The 23269-nt window shown below is 37.3% G+C and overlaps 1 protein-coding gene across 1 annotated transcript in view; it reads left to right on the top strand.

Moving 5' to 3' along the window:
- Nucleotides 1-23269, top strand: part of IPO8 (importin 8) — a 172083-nt gene that overhangs the window by 91569 nt on the left and 57245 nt on the right. Inside the window, exons 19-20 of the mRNA XM_077170434.1 lie at nucleotides 400-497; nucleotides 4453-4548. Of these exons, the coding sequence (XP_077026549.1) occupies nucleotides 400-497; nucleotides 4453-4548 (194 nt within the window). The remainder of the gene's footprint in view (nucleotides 1-399; nucleotides 498-4452; nucleotides 4549-23269) is intronic.

Raw genomic sequence — 23269 nt, 5'->3', positions numbered from 1 at the left:
ACTATTTATAAATGTTTTCTAAGTGTATATACTATCTACCAAGTACTGTTCTAAGCTCTGTGATAATAGCAGTGAACAAAATAGACAGCCCTTCACTTTTTGAAGCCTACATTCTAGTGGGGGGTGGGTTGAAAAAGGAGATGGAGAAACAAGAAAAATATACAGTATGTCAGGTGATTCAAAATAATCACTACAGTAAATGGTAGGCATTTCAATTTTTCTGATCCATGTCTTCCTCATCTATAAATAGGGCAGATTTTTCATTTTCATTTCTAGCATTTTCTGATTGCAAGGGGAGATAGCAATGTGTGGATGCTACAGAAATGTAATTTTAGTGGGAATAACGAATTCCTTTTCCTGTTACTCAATTTTTATTGGCATTTTGGAAATTTTTTGCAGATATGATGCCTCTCCTGCATAATTACGTGACAATAGATACAAATACTTTACTATCAAATCCAAAACATTTAGAAATACTGTTTACGATGTGCAGAAAGGTAAGCATGTCGTAATCAATTGTTATAGTAGTTCTTACTAATGTTTGAGTGTTTTTACTTCAGGAAACTCAACTTGTTTCTTGCACTTTTAGTTGTTTATTACCATCATCATGATATATTGTCCATTTGTATTTTCAAATGGAGCTTGAAAATTTGAAATTGTGAACTGGAAATTTTATGATGTGTGTTGTGCTTAAGAATGTTCACTACTAATAGCATATATTTTATCATTTTCATGGTAATAATTTTGTGTTTTTTTCCCTTTCAAAAATAAACTGTTAGAAAAATTAACCACATAGTTGTTAATCAATGAGGGAACGGTTCTGATCTCTTTTCTTTTTAACTGAATGTGCAAATTGGAAACCATTAGACATAGGTAAATTTGAACACAAACAACATTATGACAAAAAAAATTTAATAGTTTGGAAAACAGCATCATTCAACTTAATACAAGATAAGTTATAATCCATATGCTAGCTACTCTTCTGTTTATATACAAACATGATTGTCTGCTGTGTTATCTTTGCCACAGGTTAGCTTTGGTCCTTTGTTGGTTATTTCTTGGAATCATAGTCTGATGATTTAATAATGTTTTCCTTCTCATTTAAGTGAGTATATGTATATATATAAATATTATTACATAAAGTTGTTAGGTGGATTTTAGAAAACTCAAATAGTATGAAACCAGAAGTTTGGCCTTGGAGTTAGGAAAAAAATAGCTAGTGTGTAAACCCGGTTTTTCTTGCTAGTAATGATGTGTGCTGGGAAGAGCTCTGAACTAGTAGTCAGTATATGTGGTTTAGGTTCCAGTTCAGTATAAAGAACCTTCGAGATTTGGGGAAGTAAATTTCTTTCTTTTCTTTTTTTTATATTTTTATTGAGAATTCTTCATGCACATACAGTCTATCCATAGTATACAAACAGTGGCTCATAGTATCATCACATAGTTGTGGATTCATCACCATAATCATTTTTAGAACATTTGCATCACTCCAGAAAAAGAAATAAAAAGAAAAAAGAAAAAACTCATGCATTTCGAACCCCTTACCCCTCCCTCTCATTGACCACTGGTATTTCAATCTACCCAATTTTTTACCCTTTATCCCCCTCCATTATTTATATATTATCTTTATTTTTTAATTCATCGGTCTATACCTTGGATAAAAGGAGCATCAGACACAAGATTTTCACAGTCACACGGTCACATTGTAAAAACTGTACAGATATACAGCCATCTTCAAGAATCAGGACTATTGGAATACAGTTCAGCAGTTTCAGGTACTTCCCACTAGCCAATCCAGTATACATAAACTAAAAAGAGATAGCTTTATAATGCATAAGAATAACCTCCAGGATAACCCCTTGACTTTGCCTAAAATCTCTCTGCCACTGGAACTTTATTCTGTCTCATCTCTGGCTTACCCCTTTGGTCAAGAAGGCTTCCCCAATCCCATGACACCAGGTCCTGGCTCATCCAGGGAGCCCTGTCCCATGTTGCCAGGGAGATCCATAACCCTGGGAATTATGTCCCATGCATGGGGAGGGCAGTGAGTTTGCCTGGCTTAGAGAGAGAGGCTACACCTGAACAACGAAAGAGGTTCTCTGGGGGTGACTTTCAGGCATAACCATAAGTAGGCCTAGCTTTTCCTCTGCAGGAACAAGTTTTATAGGGTCAAGCCCCAAGACCGAGGGCTCAAGTCACTGAATTGGTTGTACCCCCTGCCTGTGAGCATGTCGGGAATTCCTCAGGTAGGGAAGTTCAATACATCCTCCTTTCTCCCCAGTCTCTCAAGGGGACTCTGCACATACCTTTCCATTCTGTGCCCAAGTTTCTCTGGGATATGTTGGGAGTAAGATTCTTCACAGGTAAACCAAAGGGCTTGGTTAAAGACTCATTTAGCTCTGTGATAATATAGCCTGTTTAATCATAATCATCTGCAGTCTTCAGATTTACCTAGGCTATGGAGACATAGTAAGTAGAAAACATAACAGTTGACAGTACAAGTCCTACATAGTTGAGTAGTATCTCACAGCTGTGCTGTATTATAGCAAATATAGTAGAAGTTATATTCTACAGTGATACGCTTATACTTATCAAGTGGTTAATACACATTTTATATTGGTTTTAATAATGGCCATTATTTATTGAACTCTTAAAAATATTTATTAAACGATTATATTCAATAATATAATTATATAAGCACTTTATACACAGTAATTAATTAAACTTCAGAATACTATGATGAAGGTACCCTCTTTATCGATGAAGAAACTGAGATACAACTTTTGCACTGCCCCTGATTTTTAGAAAATTGTTGTAAACCACATAAGCTACCATATGTTGGACCTAGAGTTGAACCAGGCATTGTATTGTTTCCCTTCCTTTGGTTTGGATTAAAAAAAAAAAATGAACAACAAAGTAAAGACAGTTTGGGAAAAGAGAATGATTTCATCTTCTTTATGCATCATACAACCTCTGAGGTAGATAATATTATTATCCTCATTTTACAGAGGTAAATTAGCTTTCTTTAAAATATAGCTAGTAAGTGACAGCTGGGATTCGAACCAGGGCATTAAGTCTCCAGAGTTCATTTTCATTTAGAATCTAGATCTAGATACATTATATAAACTGCACTAAAGGTAGAATTTTAAATTTATGTAAATTGAGCTGATTCTTGGTTTTGCTCACCACTTGTATATGAGTCAGCTTTCTTGGTTCTGCTAAGTCAGTTATCACTTGTCCGTTTATTTTTCACCTTCCAAAATTTTCTTGCTGTAACTTTTCCTTTTCTTTGTCTTTGTGGGTTTATGCCTTTAAAATCCCTTTACCATAATTTTAATATAATTTTCAGAAGAAATGAAATTAAATGATTAAATATTGAATCTGTTATCTTTACCTGGAATTTCTTTTTGAATCAGTTCTTCTTAAATCAAGTATCTCTAGGAAATTATTTAATTCATCTAAATTTCCAAGCATGTAAGAAGTATAGTGTTGTTCATAACCATCTCTTATTTTTAATCTCTCCTTTATCTGTGGTTATATCACTTTCATTCCTAATATGTTTCTTTTGCCTTCTTTGCTTCTTTGAAAAGTAATCTTAGCAGAAGTTTGTCTGGTTCATTAAGTCTTTTTTCAGAGAATCTGTTTTGAGTTTCTCTCTATCTCTTTTTTGTAATATATTAATTTCTATTCTCATCTTTATTATATTTCTTTGGGTTAAGGCTTTTCTTTTTCTTGTGTCTTGTGTTTGGACTGTTAACATTAATTTTTTCATCTTAATTTCTAATATAAGCTGGCTGGAATCTAGGAGTCTCTCTTTCATAACCTTGTAAGACAGCTGTATTCCAAATTTTATAACATGTACTATAATAGAATTGTTTATAAAAATTAAAATACAGAAATGACTTTAATAATAGGGAAGTGGTCTAATAACCTTTGTAATATAAACTTATGTAGTCTGATATCCATCTGTATAGTCCTAAATGGTTATCTAGTCCATTAAAAAGATTTCTAATTATAAAGCTCATATCGAGATACTGAAAAATCTTTAATATCGAGTTATTGTTACAAAAAACACCTAGATGCATATGGAAGGGATTTAGAAGGAAGGAAAAATAAAAGTTTCATTTCACTGGTAGGTTATTTTCTTTTTCTTTATTATTTTATTGTTTTCTGATGTCTTTAAAGGGAAGCTTCATTTATCTGAACAAGTAGCTTGTCTAACCTTCTTTAGTAATTCAAAATTGGATAAATACTCTTTATAAGGAATTAGAGTAGATAAGAGAGGATAGATGGACTTTGTTTATTTTGACCTTCCTGGGAAGGTAAGTATGCAAAGCAGGCTGAGCTCTGTCACCTATGGGTGAGTTTATATGCGTAAGTACTTTATGAGGACGCAGTTAAACTCCATGGAAAGCCACTCACTGCTGATCTACCTTGTTTTAATTACTGCAGGTATTGTCTGGAGATGCAGGAGAAGATGCAGAATGTCATGCAGCCAAACTTCTTGAAGTTATCATTCTTCAGTGCAAAGGAAGAGGAATTGATCAGGTAATGTGTATCTGAACAATATCTTATTTGACGTTTATCCTTAAAATTGACATATCTGAAGGACATTTTGTTTATATTATGATGAGAAATTAAAAAGATAGTCCAAATTTGTGCCTACTGGTGCAAATCTTAGTCTAAAGACAAATACTCCTGCAATTTGGAAATTATACCTTGCATTATAAGAAAAGGATACACAGAAACATTGTACTAATTAAGGGGCTAGCAATAAAAATTACAAAGGAGATGACTGTTTAAATTGTACCAAAGTCGATTTCCAGAAATTTGCTTGCTCCCTTTCTTTTTTGTATATGTTATTAAAATACTCGCAGATATCTTTTTGTATGATTTCAGTCTTTTAAAATTTATTGAGACTTGCTTTGTGACCCTGCCTATGGTCTATCCTTGAGAGTGATCCATGAGCACTTGAGAAAATGTGTATCCTCCTGTCGTGGAGTGTAATATTCTGTAAATGTCTGTTAAGTCTGCATCATTTGTTGTATCATTCAAAATTTGTTTCCTTATTGATTCGTTCTCTCTACATGTTCTATCCATTGACAGATGAGAATGGGGAATTGAGATCTGTAACTATTATGGTAGAGGTGTCTGCTTCTCCCTTCAGCGTTGTCAGTGTTTGCCTCATGTATTATGGAGCACTCTGACTCAGTACATAAATATTTATGATTGTTATGTCTTCTTGTTGAATTATTCCTTTTATAAATACCTAGTGTCCTTCTTTTCTCTTTTGATTGTTTTATATTTGGACACTTGGGTTGCTTCCATCTTTTGGCAATTGTGGATAATACTGCTATGACTATCAGTGTGCGCATGTCTGTATCCCTTCTATCAGTTCTTAGTATATACTTAGTAGCATGATTGCTGGCTCATACGGCAGTACTGTACTTAACTTTCTGAGGAACCACCAAAGTGTCTTCCACAGCAGCTGTACTATTTTACATACCCATCGTTAGTGAGCAAGTGTTCTTATTTCTTCACATCCTCTCCAACATTTGTAGTTTTCTGCCTTTTTAATAGTGGCTGTTCTGGTAAATGTGAAACAGTATCTCATTGTGGTTTTACTTTGCATTTCCCTAATAGCTAGTGCAGTTGAGCATCTTTTTAAAAAAATTTTTTATTAATTAAAAAAAAATTACAAGAAACAAACATTCCCAACACATACACTCAGCAATTCACAATATCATCACATAGTTACATATTCACCATCATAATAATTTCCCAGAACATTAGCATCAATTCAGAAAAAGAAATAAAAAGACAACAGAAAAATATAACAAACAGAAAAAAAAATTTTTTACAGGCCATACCCCTTACTGATCCCTTTCATTGATCACTGGCATTTCAAACTAAATCTGTTTTAACATTTGTTCCCCCTATTATTTATTTTTATTCCATATGTTCCTCTCATCTGTTGACAAGGCAGATAAAAAGAGCATCAGACACAGGTTTTGACAATCACACAGTCACATTGTGAAAGCTATATCATTATACAATCATCATCAAGAAACATGGCTACTGGAACACAGCTCTACATTTTCAGGCAGTTCCCTCCAGCCTCTCCATTACATCTTGGATAACAAGGTGATATCTACTTAATGCATAAGAATAACCTCTAGGATAACCTATCGACTCTGTTTGGAATCTCTCAACCATTGACACTTTGTCTCATTTCACTCTTCCCCCTTTTGGTTGAGAAGGTTTTCTCAATCCCTTGATGCTGGGTCTCAGTCTAGAGTTTTTCTCAATCCCTTGATGCTGAGTCTCATCTCATTCTGGGATTTCTGTCCCATGCTGCCAGGAAGATCCACACCCCTGGTAGTCATGTCCCATGTAGACAGGGGAAGGGTGGTGAGACTGCTTGCTGTGTTGGCTAGAGAGAGAGAGGCCACATCTGAGCAACAAAAGAGGTTCTCTTGGGGGTGACTCTTAGGCTTAATGTTAAGTAGGTTTGACCTATCCCCTGTGGGGTTAAGTTTCATATGAACAAACCCCAAGACTGGGGGCTCAGCCTATAGCTTTGGTTGTCCACACTACTTGTGAGAATATCAAGAATCCAACTTGGGGAAGTTGAGTTTTCCCCCGTTCTCACCATTCCCCGAAGGGGACTTTGCAAATACTTTTCCACTCACTGATCAAATCACTCTGGGATTCATCAGGGCATCACCTGGACAAACCAACAAAATCTCATGTCCTATACAAAGTTCCTTGTACTTAAGGTGTTCAATCAACTATCTACATAAGTTATATTAGGAGATGCACTAGTCAAAGTGTAGATTTGTACCAAATAAACATTTTTTGCTTTAGTCTCACACATTAGTTGAAATTTTAAAATACTAAGTACCATCTATTTTCAGCACACTGCAGTAATGACATTCTTTTGTTCTTCCTCATGCAAAAACATTTTTTAAATTTGTACACTTAGTCACTATCATTATACACTCTAGGCATTCCTGGATTACACCATCAATCTTTATCGTCTATCTTTCTTTGTGATTTCATTTATGCCCCAGCCCTCCTCCCTCTATCATTCTCACATTCAGCTTCATTCAGTGTTTTAACATAATTGTATTACAGTTAGGTAATATTGTGCTGTCCATTTCTGAGTATTTATATTCAGTCCTGTTGCACAATCTGTATCCCTTCAGCTCCAATTACCCAATATCTTACCCTATTTCTGTCTCCTGATGGTCTCTGTTACCAAGGAAATATTCCAAGTTTATTCACTAATGTCAGTTCATATCAGTGAGACCATAGGGTATTTGTCCTTTTGTTTCTGACTAATCACAATCAGCATAATGTCCTTAAGGTCCATTCATGTTGTTACATACTTCATAACTTTATTCTGTCTTACAGCTGCATAATATTCCATCTTATGTAAATGGCACAGTTTGTTTAGCCAACTGTCTGTCGATGGACATTTTCGCTGTTTCCATCTCTTGGTAATTGTTAATAATGCTGCTATAAACATTGGTGTGTAAATGTCCATTTGTGTCCTTGGCCTCGTGTCCTTTGAGTAGAGACAGCATATAGATGGGTCCTGTTTTTAATCCATTCTGCCAGACTCTGTCTTTTTATTGGAGAGTTTAATCCATTAACATTCAGTGTTATTACTGCCTGGGTAGTACTTTCTTCTACTATTTTGCCTTCTGGATTTTATATGTCATATCTAATTTTCCTTCTTTTTACCTTTACTCATAGTCTTCCTTTCTACATTCTTCTCCACACCTCTCTCTTCTGTCTTCGTATCTGTCTCTAGATTCCCTTCAGTATTTCTTACAGAGCTGGTCTCTTGGTCACAAATTCTCTCAGTGATTTTTTTGTTTGAAAATGTTTTCATTTCTCCCTCATTTTTGAAGGGCAGTTTTGCTGGATATAGAATTCTTGGTTGGCAGTTTTTCTCTTTTAATAATTTAAATATATTATCCCACTTTCTTCTTGCCTCCATGGTTTGTGCTGAGAGATCTGTGCATAGTCTTATTGGGCTTCCCTTGTATGTGATGGATTGCTTTTCTCTTGCTGCTTTCAAGATCCTCTCTTTCTCTTTGACCTCTGACATTCTGATTATTAAATGTCTTAGAGTATGTCTATTTGTGTCTAATCTCTTTGGGGTATGCTGCACTTCTTGGATCTGTAATTTTAAGTCTTTCATAAGAGTTGGGAAATTTTCAGTGATAATTTCCTCCATTAGTTTTTCTCCTCTTTTTCCCTTCTCTTCTCCTTCTGGGATACCCACAAATGTATATTCATGCGCTTCATATTGTCTTTCAATTCCCTGAGTCCCTCCTCACATTTTTCCATTTTTTTTCCCTATAGTTTCTGTTTCTTGTCAGATTTCAGATGTTCCGTCCTCCAGTTCAGAAATCTTATGTTCTGTCTCTTGAAATCTACCATTGTGGGTTTCCATTGTTTTTTTCATCTCTTCTACTGTGTCTTTCATTCCCATAAGTTCTGTGATTTGTTTTTTCAGACTTTCAGTTTCTTCTTTTTTTCTTTCCTTGCCTTCTTTATATCCTCTCTCAATTCATTGATTTGGTTTTTGATGAGGTTTTCCATGTCTGTTCGTACATTCTGAATTAATTGTTTCAGCTCCTGTATGTCATTTGAATTGTTGGTTTGTTCCTTTGACTGGGCCATAGCTCCAATTTTCCTAGTGTGATTTGTTATTTTTTGCTGGCATCTAGGCATTTAATTACCTTAATTAGTTTATTCTGGAGATTGCTTTCACTTCTTTTACCTAGGGTTTTCTCGTTGGATGGATTTGTTGTCTATTTGTTCTTTGACATTCCGTTCAGCTTTATATGGACCTTTAGCTTAAGTTTTGTTTAACAGAGAAGAATTTTTCAGTTCTTGTTTTCTTGTTTCTTGCCCTGCTTGTGTGGTGCCTCTTCCCCCCCTCGCCCCCCCACTTAGGAGGGTCTAGTTAGATATTATAGACCCCAGCCAGATTTTCCCAGACCAAACTGGCCTCCTATCAGGAGAAAAGAGTCACCTGCGTCGGTTTTCCCTGAGGGTGAGACCCAGCAGGTTGAAAGACTTTCCTGTGAAGTCTCTGGACTCTGTTTTTCTTATCCTGCCCTGTGTGTGGCGCTTGTCTGACTGCAGGTCCCACCGGCATAAGATGATGCAGTACCTTTAACTTTGGCAGACTCTCCCTGCTGGGGGCGTGGTGGAGACAGAGGAGAGGTTGTAGGCTGATTTTTTTTTTTTTTTCACAATCACACAGTCACATTTTAACACCTATATCATTATACAATCATCTTCAAGAAACATGGCTACTGGAACACAGCCCAACACTTTCAGGTGCTTCTGTCTAGCCACTCCAATACACAGTAAACTACAAAGGAAAATCTATATAATGCATAATAACCTCCAGACACCCTCTCGACTTTGAAATCTCTCAGCCACTGAAACTTTATTTTGTCTGATTTCTCTCTTCCCCTTTTGGTCAAGAAGCCTTTCTCGATCCCATGATGTGGGGTCCTGGCTCATCCCTGTCCCTCGTTGTCAGGGAGATTTACACTCCCTGAGAGCCATGTCTCACGTAGTGGGGAGGGCAGTGAGTTCATCTGCTGAGTTGGCGTAGAGAGACAGAGGCTGCATCTGAGCAATAAGAGGTTCTCTGGGGGTGACTTTGAGGCATAATTATCAGTAGGCTTAGCTTCTCCTTTGCAGGAATAAGCTTCATAGGGGTAAACCCCAAGATCGAGGGCCCGGCCCATTGATTTGATCATCCCCACTGCTTGCGAGAACATCAGGCATTCCCCAGATGGGGAATATGTCCTCCTTTCTCCCCAGCCCCCCAAGAGGACCCTGCAAATACCCTTTTATTGTCTGCCCAGATCACTCTGGGATTCATCGGGGCATCATACTTACCTGTGCAAATCAACAAGATCTCATGCCCTAGTCAAGATTCCATGTACTAAATTTAAGAAATGTTTTTGCATGAGGAAGAACAAAAGAATGTCATTACTGCAGGGTGCTGAAAATAGATGGTAATTAATATTTTAAAATTTTAACTTATGTGTGAGACTAAAGCAAAAAAATGTTTATTTGGTACAAAATTTATATTTTGACTAGTGCATTTCCTAATATAACTTATGTAGACAGTTTAATTGAACACCGTAAGTACATGGAACCTTGAGTAGGCCATGAGATTTTGCTGGTCTGTCCAGAGAGATGCCCCGATAAATCCCAGAGCGACCTGAACAGTGAACAAAAAATATTTCCAAAGTCCCCTTCAGGGAATGGTGAGGAAGAGGGAAAATTCGACTCCCCCAAGTTGAACTCTTTTTTTTTTTTTTTTTATCTGTTAAATTCTTTTTTTTTATTTTTTTATTTTTTATTAATTAAAAAAAGAATTAACAAAACAATTAGAAATCATTCCAATCTACATGTACAATCAGTAATTCTTAATAACATCACATAGTTGCATATTCATCATTTCTTAGTACATTTGCATCGATTTAGAAAAAGAAATAAAAAGACAACAGAATAAGAATTAAAACAATAATAGAAAGAAAAAAAAACAAAAAAAACAAAAACAAAAAACCTATACCTCACATGCAGCTTCATTCAGTGTTTTAACATAATTGTATTACAATTGGGTAGTATTGTGCTGTCCATTTCTGAGTTTTTATATCCAGTCCCGTTGTACAGTCTGTATCCCTTCAGCTCCAATTATCCCTTCTCTTTTTTTTTTTTTTTTTAATTAACGGAAAACAAGAAATTAACCCAACATTTAGAGATCATACCATTCTACATATGCAATCATTAATTCTTAACATCATCACATAGATGCATGATCATCATTTCTTAGTACATTTGCATTGGTTTAGAAGAACTAGCAACATAACCGAAAAAGATATAGAATGTTAATATAGAGAAAAAAATAAAAGTAATAATAGTAAAATCAAAACAAAACAAAACAAAACAAAACAAAAACCTATAGCTCAGATGCAGCTTCATTCAGTGTTTTAACATGATTACTTTACAATTAGGTATTATTGTGCTGTCCATTTTTGAGTTTTTGTATCTAGTCCTGTTGCACAGTCTGTATCCCTTCAGCTTCAATTACCCATTGTCTTACCCTGTTTCTAACTCCTGCTGAACTCTGTTACCAATGACATATTTCAAGTTTATTCTCGAATGTCCGTTCACATCAGTGGGACCATACAGTATTTGTCCTTTAGTTTTTGGCTGGATTCACTCAGCATAATATTCTCTAGGTCCATCCATGTTATTACATGCTTCATAAGTTTATCTTGTCTTAAAGCTGCATAATATTCCATCGTATGTATATACCACAGTTTGTTTAGCCACTCTTCTGTTGATGGAGATTTTGGCTGTTTCCATCTCTTTGCAATTGTAAATAATGCTGCTATAAACATTGGTGTGCAAATGTCCGTTTGTGTCTTTGCCCTTAAGTCCTTTGAGTTGATACCTAGCAATGGTATTGCTGGGTCGTATGGCAATTCTATATTCAGCTTTTTGAGGAACCGCCAAACTGCCTTCCACAGTGGTTGCACCATTTGACATTCCCACCAACAGTGGATAAGTGTGCCTCTTTCTCCGCATCCTCTCCAGCACTTGTCATTTTCTGTTTTGTTGATAATGGCCATTCTGGTGGGTGTGAGATGATATCTCATTGTGGTTTTGATTTGCATTTCTCTAATGGCCAGGGACATTGAGCATCTCTTCATGTGCCTCTTGGCCATCCGTATTTCCTCTTCTGAGAGGTGTCTGTTCAAGTCTTTTTCCCATTTTGTAATTGGGTTGGCTGTCTTTTTGTTGTTGAGATGAACAATCTCTTTATAAATTCTGGATACTAGACCTTTATCTGATATATCATTTCCAAATATTGTCTCCCATTGTGAAGGCTGTCTTTCTACTTTCTTGATGAAGTTCTTTGATGCACAAAAGTGTTTAATTTTGAGGAGTTCCCATTTATTTATTTCCTTCTTCAGTGCTCTTGCTTTAGGTTTAAGGTCCATAAAACCGCCTCCAGTTGTAAGATCCATAAGATATCTCCCAACATTTTCCTCTAACTGTTTTATGGTCTTAGACCTAATGTTTAGATCTTTGATCCATTTTGAGTTAACTTTTGTATAGGGTGTGAGAGATGGGTCTTCTTTCATTCTTTTGCATATGGATATCCAGTTCTCTAGGCACCATTTATTGAAGAGACTGCTCTGTCCCAGGTGAGTTGGCTTGACTGCCTTATCAAAGATCAAATGTCCATAGATGAGAGGGTCTATATCTGAGCACTCTATTCAATTCCATTGGTCGATATATCTATCTTTATGCCAATACCATGCTGTTTTGACCACTGTGGCTTCATAATATGCCTTAAAGTCAGGCAGCGCGAGACCTCCAGCTTCGTTTTTTTTCCTCAAGATGTTTTTAGCAATTCGGGGCACCATGCCCTTCCAGATAAATTTGCTTATTGGTTTTTCTATTTCTGAAAAATAAGTTGTTGGGATTTTGATTGGTATTGCATTGAATCTGTAAATCAATTTAGGTAGGATTGACATCTTAACTATATTTAGTCTTCCAATCCATGAACACGGTATGCCCTTCCATCTATTTAGGTCTTCTGTGATTTCTTTTAGCAGTTTTTTGTAGTTTTCTTTATATAGGTTTTTTGTCTCTTTAGTTAAATTTATTCCTAGGTATTTTATTCTTTTAGTTGCAATTGTAAATGGGATTCGTTTCTTGATTTCCCCCTCAGCTTGTTCATTACTAGTGTATAGAAATGCTACAGATTTTTGAATGTTGATCTTGTAACCTGCTACTTTGCTGTACTCATTTATTAGCTCTAGTAGTTTTGTTGTGGATTTTTCCGGGTTTTCGACGTATAGTATCATATCGTCTGCAAACAGTGATAGTTTTACTTCTTCCTTTCCAATTTTGATGCCTTGTATTTCTTTTTCTTGTCTAATTGCTCTGGCTAGAACCTCCAACACAATGTTGAATAATAGTGGTGATAGTGGACATCCTTGTCTTGTTCCTGATCTTAGGGGGAAAGTTTTCAATTTTTCCCCATTGAGGATGATATTAGCTGTGGGTTTTTCATATATTCCCTCTATCATTTTAAGGAAGTTCCCTTGTATTCCTATCTTTTGAAGTGTTTTCAACAGGAAAGGATGTTGAATCTTGTCGAATGCCTTCTCTGCATCAATTGAGATGATCATGTGATTTTTCTGCTTTGATTTGTTGATGTGGTATATTACATTAATTGATTTTCTTATGTTGAACCATCCTTGCATACCTGGAATGAATCCTACTTGGTCATGATGTATAATTCTTTTAATGTGTTGTTGGATACGATTTGCTAGAATTTTATTGAGGATTTTTGCATCTGTATTCATTAGAGAGATTGGTCTGTAGTTTTCTTTTTTTGTAATATCTTTGCCTGGTTTTGGTATGAGGGTGATGTTGGCTTCATAGAATGAATTAGGTAGTTTTCCCTCCACTTCGATTTTTTTGAAGAGTTTGAAGAGAATTGGTACTAATTCTTTCTGGAACGTTTGGTAGAATTCACATGTGAAACCATCTGGTCCTGGACTTTTCTTTTTAGGAAGCTTTTGAATGACTAATTCAATTTCTTTACTTGTGATTGGTTTGTTGAGGTCATCTATGTCTTCTTGAGTCAAAGTTGGTTGTTCATGTCTTTCCAGGAACCCGTCCATTTCCTCTAAATTGTTGTATTTATTAGCGTAAAGTTGTTCATAGTATCCTGTTATTACCTCCTTTATTTCTGTGAGGTCAGTAGTTATGTCTCCTCTTCCATTTGTGATCTTATTTATTTGCATCCTCTCTCTTCTTCTTTTTGTCAATCTTGCTAAGGGCCCATCAATCTTATTGATTTTCTCATAGAACCAACTTCTGGCCTTATTGATTTTCTCTATTGTTTTCATGTTTTCAATTTCATTTATTTGTGCTCTAATCTTTGTTATTTCTTTCCTTTTGCTTGCTTTGGGGTTAGCTTGCTGTTCTTTCTCCAGTTCTTCCAAATGGATAGTTAATTCCTGAATTTTTGCCTTTTCTTCTTTTCTGATATAGGCATTTAGAGCAATAAATTTCCCTGTTAGCACTGCCTTTGCTGCGTCCCATAAGTTTTGATATGTTGTGTTTTCATTTTCATTCGCCTCGAGGTATTTGCTAATTTCCCTTGCAATTTCTTCTTTGACCCAGTCGTTGTTTAGGAGTGTGTTGTTGAGCCTCCACGTATTTGTGAATTTTCTGGCACTCTGCCTATTATTGATTTCCAACATCATTCCTTTATGGTCCGAGAAAGTGTTGTGTAAGATTTCAATCTTTTTAAATTTGTTAAGACTTGCTTTGTGACCCAGCATATGGTCTATCTTTGAGAATGATCCATGAGCACTTGAGAAAAAGGTGTATCCTGCTGTTGTGGGATGTAATGTCCTATAAATGTCTATTAAGTCTAGTTCATTTATAGTAATATTCAGATTCTCTATTTCTTTGTTGATCCTCTGTCTAGATGTTCTGTCCCTTGATGAGAGTGGTGAGTTGAAGTCTCCAACTATTATGGTATATGAGTCTATTTCCCTTTTCAATGTTTGCAGTATATTCCTCACGTATTTTGGGGCATTCTGATTCGGTGCGTAAATATTTATGATTGTTATGTCTTTTGTTTAATTGTTCCTTTTATTAGTATATAGTGTCCTTCTTTGTCTCTTTTAACTGTTTTACATTTGAAGTCTAACTTGTTGGATATTAGTATAGCCACTCCTGCTCTTTTCTGGTTGTTATTTGCATGAAATATCTTTTCCCAACCTTTCACTTTCAACCTATGTTTATCTTTGGGTCTAAGATGTGTTTCCTGTAGACAGCATATAGAAGGATCCTGTTTTTTAATCCATTCTGCCAATCTATGTCTTTTGATTGGGGAATTCAGTCCATTGACATTTAGTGTTATTACTGTTTGGATAATATTTTCCTCTAACATTTTGCCTTTTGTATTATATATATCATATCTGATTTTCCTTCTTTCTACACTCTTTTCCATATCTCTCTCTTCTGTCTTTTTGTATCTGACTCTAGTGTTCCCTTTAGTATTTCTTGCAGAGCTGGTCTCTTGGTCACAAATTCTTTCAGTGACTTTTTGTCTGAGAATGTTTTAATTTCTCCCTCATTTTTGAAGGATAATTTTGCTGGATATAGGAGTCTTGGTTGGCAGTTTTTCTCTTTTAGTATTTTAAATATATCATCCCACTGTCTTCTAGCTTCCATGGTTTCTGCTGAGAAATCTACACAAAGTCTTATTGGGTTTCCCTTGTATGTAATGGATTGTGTTTCTCTTGCTGCTTTCAAGATCTTCTCTTTCTCTTTGACCTCTGACATTCTAACTAGTAAGTGTCTTGGAGAACGCCTATTTGGATCTAATCTCTGTGGGGTGCGCTGCACTTCTTGGATCTGTAATTTTAGGACTTTCATAAGAGTTGGGAAATTTTCAGTGATAATTTCTTCCATTAGTTTTTCTCCTCCTTTTCCCTTCTCTTCTCCTTCTGGGACACCCACAACACGTATATTTGTGCGCTTCATATTGTCCTTGAGTTCCCTGATACCCTGTTCAAATTTTTCCATTCTTTTCCCTATAGTTTCTGTTTCTTTTTGGAATTCAGATGTTCCATCCTCCAAATCACTAATTCTATCTTCTGTCTCTTTAAATCTATCATTGTAGCTATCCATTATTTTTTCTATGTTTGCTACTTTATCCTTCACTTCCATAAGTTCTGCGATTTGTTTTTTCAGTTTTTCTATTTCTTCTTTATGTTCAGCCCATGTCCTCTTCATGTCCTCCCTCAATTTATCGATTTCATTTTTGAAGAGGTTTTCCATTTCTGTTCGTATATTCAGCATTAGTTGTCTCAGCTCTTGTGTCTCATTTGAGCTATTGGTTTGTTCCTTTGACTGAGCCATATTCTCAATCTTTTGAGCGTGGACAGTTATCTTCTGCTGCTGGCGTCTGGGCATTTATTCAGATTTCTCTTGGTGTTGGACCCAGCAAGGTTGTAATATTTTTCTGTGAAATCTCTGGGTTCTGTTTTTCTTATCCTGCCCAGTAGGTGGCGCTCGTGGCACACGTTTGTCTGCGGGTCCCACCAGTAAGAGGTGCTGTGGGACCTTAAACTTTGGAAAACTCTCGCCGTCCTGGGGGTTCGCTAGCCGAAGCGTCTTGAGCCGGGAGGGGTCCGAACGCAGGGAGGGTTGCTGGTCGCCGCAGCCAGGGAAAGAGCCCGTCCGAATTTCCTAGTCGGCCCTGGGCAACAAGCGTGGCGGGAGGGCGCCAGCGGCAGCGGCCCGCCCGGGAGAGTGCACGTTCCCCGGGAGTCACGGGTTTGGAAGGGGCCTCCCCCACCCGTCACCGTTCTCCGCGGCCTGGGGGTTTCCGATCCAATTCTCTCAGTTGGTCCGGGGGGCTGCGCGTGGTGTGGGCGCCAGCCGCCTTGGTTTCAGGGGACTGCCTCTCCCAGCCGGCCCGGGAAGGGGGAAGGGAGTAACTCCGGCCGCTTGCCACCCCGCCCGGTAAGGCCTGTGCGCCTCGGCGATCTCACCCGAGCTGCTTCTCTCAGCCAGCCAGCCGTTCCAGGATGGGGTACGCTGTCTTTTTTATCTCTGTTGTGGCTTTGGGTGCTTTCTGTATCGTTTCTACTCCCCTAGTAGGTGTCCTGGAGAAGAAACTAAGATCCGCGCGTCTTACTAAGCCGCCATCTTCCAGGAAGTCTCCCCAAGTTGAACTCTTGATATTCTCACAAGCAGTGTGGACAACCAAAGCTATAGGCTGAGCCCCCAGTCCTGGGGTTTGTTCATATGAAACTTTTTTTTTTTTATTAATTAAAAAAAGAATTAACAAAACAATTAGAAATCATTCCATTCTACATGTACAATCAGTAATTCTTAATAACATCACATAGTTGCATATTCATCATTTCTTAGTACATTTGCATCGATTTAGAAAAAGAAATAAAAAGACAACAGAATAAGAATTAAAACAATAATAGAAAGAAAAAGAAACAAAAAACAAAAAACCTATGCCTCACATGCAGCTTCATTCAGTGTTTTAACATAATTGCATTACAATTGGGTAGTATTGTACTGTCCATTTCTGAGTTTTTATATCCAGTCCCGTCGTACAGTCTGTATCCCTTCAGCTCCAATTACCCCTTCTCTTTTTTTTTTTTTTTAATTAACGGAAAAAAAGAAATTAACCCAACATTTAGAAATCATACCATTCTACATATGCAATCAGTAATTCTTAACATCATCACATAGATGCATGATCATCATTTCTTAGTACATTTGCATCGGTTTAGAAGAACTAGCAACATAACCGAAAAAGATATAGAATGTTAATATAGAGACAAAAATAAAAGTAATAATAGTAAAATCAAAACAAAACAAAACAAAACAAAACAAAAACCTATAGCTCAGATGCAGCTTCATTCAGTGTTTTAACAAGATTACTTTACAATTAGGTATTATTGTGCTGTCCATTTTTGAGTTTTTGTATCTAGTCCTGTTACACCGTCTGTATCCCTTCAACTCCATTGCCCAATATCTTACCCTGTTTCTACCTCCTGCTGGACTCTGTTAGCAATGACATATTCCAAGTTTATTCTCGAATGTTGGTTCACATCAGTGGGACCATACAGTATTTGTCCTTTAGTTTTTGGATGGACTCACTCAGCATAATGTTCTCTAGGTCCATCCATGTTATTACATGCTTCATAAGTTTATCCTGTCTTAAAGCTGCATAGTATTCCATCGTATGTATATACCACAGTTTGTTTAGCCACTGTTCTGTTGATGGAGATTTCGGCTGTTTCCATCTCTTTGCAATTGTAAATAACGCTGCTATAAACATTGGTGTGCAAATGTCCGCTTGTGTCTTTGCCCTTAAGTCCTTTGAGTATATTCCCAGCAATGGTATTGCTGGGTCGTATGGCAATTCTATATTCAGCTTTTTGAGGAAGCGCCAAACTGCCTTCCACAGTGGTTGCACCATTTGACATTCCCACCAACAGTGGATAAGTGTGCCTCTTTCTCCGCATCCTCTCCAGCACTTGTCATTTTCTGTTTTGTTGATAATGGCCATTCTGGTGGGTGTGAGATGATATCTCATTGTGGTTTTGATTTGCATTTCTCTAATGGCCAGGGACATTGAGCATCTCTTCATGTGCCTTTTGGCCATTTGTATTTCCTCTTCTGATAGGTGTCTTTTCAAGTCTTTTCCCCATTTTGTAATTGGGTTGGCTGTCTTTTTGTTGTTGAGATGAACAATCTCTTTATAAATTCTGGATACTAGACCTTTATCTGATATATCATTTCCAAATATTGTCTCCCATTGTGTAGGCTGTCTTTCTACTTTCTTGATGAAGTTCTTTGATGCACAAAAGTGTTTAATTTTGAGGAGCTCCCATTTATTTAATTCCTTCTTCAGTGTTCTTGCTTTAGGTTTAAGGTCCATAAAACCGCCTCCAGTTGTAAGATCCATAAGATATCTCCCAACATTTTCCTCTAACTGTTTTATGGTCTTAGACCTAATGTTTAGATCTTTGATCCATTTTGAGTTAACTTTTGTATAGGGTGTGAGAGATGGGTCTTCTTTCATTCTTTTGCATATGGATATCCAGTTCTCTAGGCACCATTTATTGAAGAGACTGTTCTGTCCCAGGTGAGTTGGCTTGACTGCCTTATCAAACATCAAATGTCCATAGATGAGAGGGTCTATATCTGAGCACTCTATTCGATTCCGTTGGTCGATATATCTATCTTTATGCCAATACCATGCTGTTTTGACCACTGTGGCTTCATAATATGCCTTAAAGTCAGGTAGCGCGAGACCTCCAGGTTGGTTTTTTTTCTCAAGATGTTTTTAGCAATTCGGGGCACCCTACCGTTCCAGATAAATTTGCTTATTGTTTTTTCTATTTCTGAAAAATAAGTTGTTGGGATTTTGATTGGTATTGCATTGAATCTGTAAATCAATTTAGGTAGGATTGACATCTTAACTATATTTAGTCTTCCAATCCATGAACACGGTATGCCCTTCCATCTATTTAGGTCTTCTGTGATTTCTTTTAACAGTTTTTTGTAGTTTTCTTTGTATAGGTTTTTTGTCTCTTTAGTTAAATTTATTCCTAAGTATTTTATTCTTTTAGTTGCAATTGTAAATGGGATTCGTTTCTTGATTTCCCCCTCAGCTTGTTCATTACTAGTGTATAGAAATTCTACAGATTTTTGAATGTTGATCTTGTAACCTGCTACTTTGCTGTACTCATTTATTAGCTCTAGTAGTTTTGTTGTGGATATTTCCGGGTTTTCGACGTATAGTATCATATCGTCTGCAAACAGTGATAGTTTTACTTCTTCCTTTCCAATTTTGATGCCTTGTATTTCTTTTTCTTGTCTAATTGCTCTGGCTAGAACCTCCAACACAATGTTGAATAATAGTGGTGATAGTGGACATCCTTGTCTTGTTCCTGATCTTAGGGGGAAAGTTTTCAATTTTTCCCCATTGAGGATGATATTAGCTGTGGGTTTTTCATATATTCCCTCTATCATTTTAAGGAAGTTCCCTTGTATTCCTATCTTTTGAAGTGTTTTCAACAGGAAAGGATGTTGAATCTTGTCGAATGCCTTCTCTGCATCAATTGAGATGATCATGTGATTTTTCTGCTTTTATTTGTTGATGTGGTGTATTACATTAATTGATTTTCTTATGTTGAACCATCCTTGCATACCTGGAATGAATCCTACTTGGTCATGATGTATAATTCTTTTAATGTGTTGTTGGATACGATTTGCTAGAATTTTATTGAGGATTTTTGCATCTGTATTCATTAGAGAGATTGGTCTGTAGTTTTCTTTTTTGTAATATCTTTGCCTGGTTTTGGTATGAGGGTGATGTTGGCTTCATAGAATGAATTAGGTAGTTTTCCCTCCACTTCGATTTTTTTGAAGAGTTTGAAGAGAATTGGTACTAATTCTTTCTGGAACGTTTGGTAGAATTCACATGTGAAGCCATCTGGTCCTGGACTTTTCTTTTTAGGAAGCTTTTGAATGACTAATTCAATTTCTTTACTTGTGATTGGTTTGTTGAGGTCATCTATGTCTTCTTGAGTCAAAGTTGGTTGTTCATGTCTTTCCAGGAACCCGTCCATTTCCTCTAAATTGTTGTATTTATTAGCGTAAAGTTGTTCATAGTATCCTGTTATTACCTCCTTTATTTCTGTGAGGTCAGTAGTTATGTCTCCTCTTCCATTTCTGATCTTATTTATTTGCATCCTCTCTCTTCTTCTTTTTGTCAATCTTGCTAAGGGCCCATCAATCTTATTGATTTTCTCATAGAACCAACTTCTGGCCTTATTGATTTTCTCTATTGTTTTCATGTTTTCAATTTCATTTATTTGTGCTCTAATCTTTGTTATTTCTTTCCTTTTGCTTGCTTTGGGATTAGTTTGCTGTTCTTTCTCCAGTTCTTCCAAGTGGACAGTTAATTCCTGCATTTTTGCCTTTTCTTCTTTTCTGATATAGGCATTTAGGGTAATAAATTTCCCTCTTAGCACTGCCTTTGCTGCATCCCATAAGTTTTGATATGTTGTGTTTTCATTTTCATTTGCCTCGAGGTATTTACTAATTTCTCTTGCAATTTCTTCTTTGACCCACTCGTTGTTTAAGAGTGTGTTGTTGAGCCTCCATGTATTTGTGAATTTTCTGGCACTCCGCCTATTATTGATTTCCAACTTCATTCCTTTATGATCCGAGAAAGTGTTGTGTATGATTTCAATCTTTTTAAATTTGTTAAGACTTGCTTTGTGACCCAGCATATGGTCTATCTTTGAGAATGATCCATGAGCACTTGAGAAAAAGGTGTATCCTGCTGTTGTGGGATTTAATGTCCTATAAATGTCTGTTAAGTCTAGCTCCTTTATAGTAAGATTCAGATTTTCTATTTCTCTGTTGATCCTCTGTCTAGATGTTCTGTCCATTGATGAGAGTGGGGAATTGAAGTCTCCAACTATTATGGTATTTGTGTCTATTTCCCTTTTCAGTGTTTGCAGCGTATTCCTCATGTATTTTGGGGCATTCTGGTTCGGTGCGTAAATATTTATGATTGTTATGTCTTCTTGTTTAATTGTTCCTTTTATTAGTAGATAGTGCCCTTCTTTGTCTCTTTTAACTCTTTTACATTTGAAGTCTAACTTGTTGGATATTAGTATAGCCACTCCTGCTCTTTTCTGGTTGTTATTTGCATGAAATATCTTTTCCCAACCTTTCAGTTTCAACCTATGTTTATCTTTGGGTCTAAGATGTGTTTCCTGTAGACAGCATATAGAAGGATCCTGTTTTTTAATCCATTCTGCCAGTCTATGTCTTTTGATTGGGGAATTCAGTCCATTAACTTTTAGTGTTATTAGTGTTTGGATAATATTTTCCTCTACCATTTTGCCTTTTGTATTATATATATCGTATCTGACTTTCCTTCTTTCTACACTCTTCTCCATACCTCTCTCTTCTGTCTTTTCGGTTCTGACTCTAGTGCTCCCTTTAGTATTTGTTGCAGAGCTGGTCTCTTGGTTACAAATTCTCTCAGTGACTTTTTGTCTGAGAATGTTTTAATTTCTCCCTCATTTTTGAAGGACAATTTTGCTGGATATAGGAGTCTTGGTTGGCAGTTTTTCTCTTTTTGTATTTTAAATATATCATCCCACTGTCTTCTAGCTTCCATGGTTTCTGCTGAGAAATCTACACATAGTCTTATTGGGTTTCCCTTGTATGTGATGGATTGTTTTTCTCTTGCTGCTTTCAAGATCCTCTCTTTCTCTTTGACCTCTGACATTCTAACTAGTAAGTGTCTTGGAGAACGCCTATTTGGGTCTAATCTCTTTGGGGTGCGCTGCACTTCTTGGATCTGTAATTTTAGGTCTTTCATAAGAGTTGGGAAATTTTCAGTGAAAATTTCTTCCATTAGTTTTTCTCCTCCTTTTCCCTTCTCTTCTCCTTCTGGACACCCACAACATGTATATTTGTGCGCTTCATATTGTCCTTGAGTTCCCTGATACCCTGTTCAAATTTTTCCATTCTTTTCCCGATAGTTTCTGTTTGTTTTTGGAATTCAGATGTTCCATCCTCCAAATCACTAATTCTATCTTCTGTCTCTTTGAATCTATCATTGTAGGTATCCATTGTTTTTTCTATCTTTTCTACTTTGTCCTTCACTTCCATAAGTTCTGTGATTTATTCTTTCAGTTTTTCTATTTCTTCTTTATGTTCAGCCCATGTCCTCTTCATGTCCTCCCTCAATTTATCGATTTCGTTTTTGAAGAGGTTTTCCATTTCTGTTCGTATATTCAGCATTAGTTGTCTCAGCTCTTGTATCTCATTTAAGCTATTGGTTTGTTCCTTTGACTGGGCCATATTCTCAATCTTTTGAGCGTGGATAGTTATCTTCTGCTGCTGGCCTCTGGGCATTTATTCAGATTTCTCTGGGTGTCGGACCCAGCAAGGTTGTAAGATTTTTCTGTGAAATCTCTGGGATCTGTTTTTCTTATCTTGCCCAGTAGGTGGCGCATGTGGCACAAGTTTGTCTCAAGTATTTGGAATGGGTTTTCCCCGGTCACCGATCTCCCTGGCCTGGGAATTTCCGATCCAATTCTCTCCGTTGGTTCAGGGGCCGCACGTGATGGGGGCTTCAGCTGCAGCGGCTTTAGGAGACCCTGTCTCTGGTCCCGGGCCGCAGCGGGCCTGGGGATTTCCCCACCCGACCAGGAAGCCTCCCGTGGGGGAGGGGGGCCCACCGCGGGTTGGATAGCCCTCTGATCCGAGACTCGAAGCCGCCCACAAAAGAGGGGCGCCGGCCGCCTCAACTTGGGAAACTTGCCTCTCCGAGACTCTCAGCCGGCCCGGGAAGGAGGGAGGGAGTGGCTCCAACCGCCGCAGCTGCCGCTGCTTGGGAAATCGCGCGCTGCTCGGGGGTCTCACCGCAGCCGAGTCTCGCAGTCATACTAGCCAGTCCAGACTTTGGATAGCCCTCTGATCCGCGACTCGTAGCTGCAGACTCGAAGCCGAGACTCGAAGCCGCCCTCAAAAGAGGGGCGCCGGCCGCCTCGACTTGGGAAACTTGCCTCTCCGAGACTCTCAGCCATCCCGGGAAGGAGGGAGGGAGTGGCTCCGACCG

This window comes from Tamandua tetradactyla, chromosome 7, assembly GCF_023851605.1.
Source record: "Tamandua tetradactyla isolate mTamTet1 chromosome 7, mTamTet1.pri, whole genome shotgun sequence".
NCBI classification, from domain to species: Eukaryota; Metazoa; Chordata; class Mammalia; order Pilosa; family Myrmecophagidae; genus Tamandua; species Tamandua tetradactyla.
The sequence above is the reverse complement of the archived record's forward strand: the minus strand, read 5'-3'. Positions and strand labels throughout refer to the sequence as shown.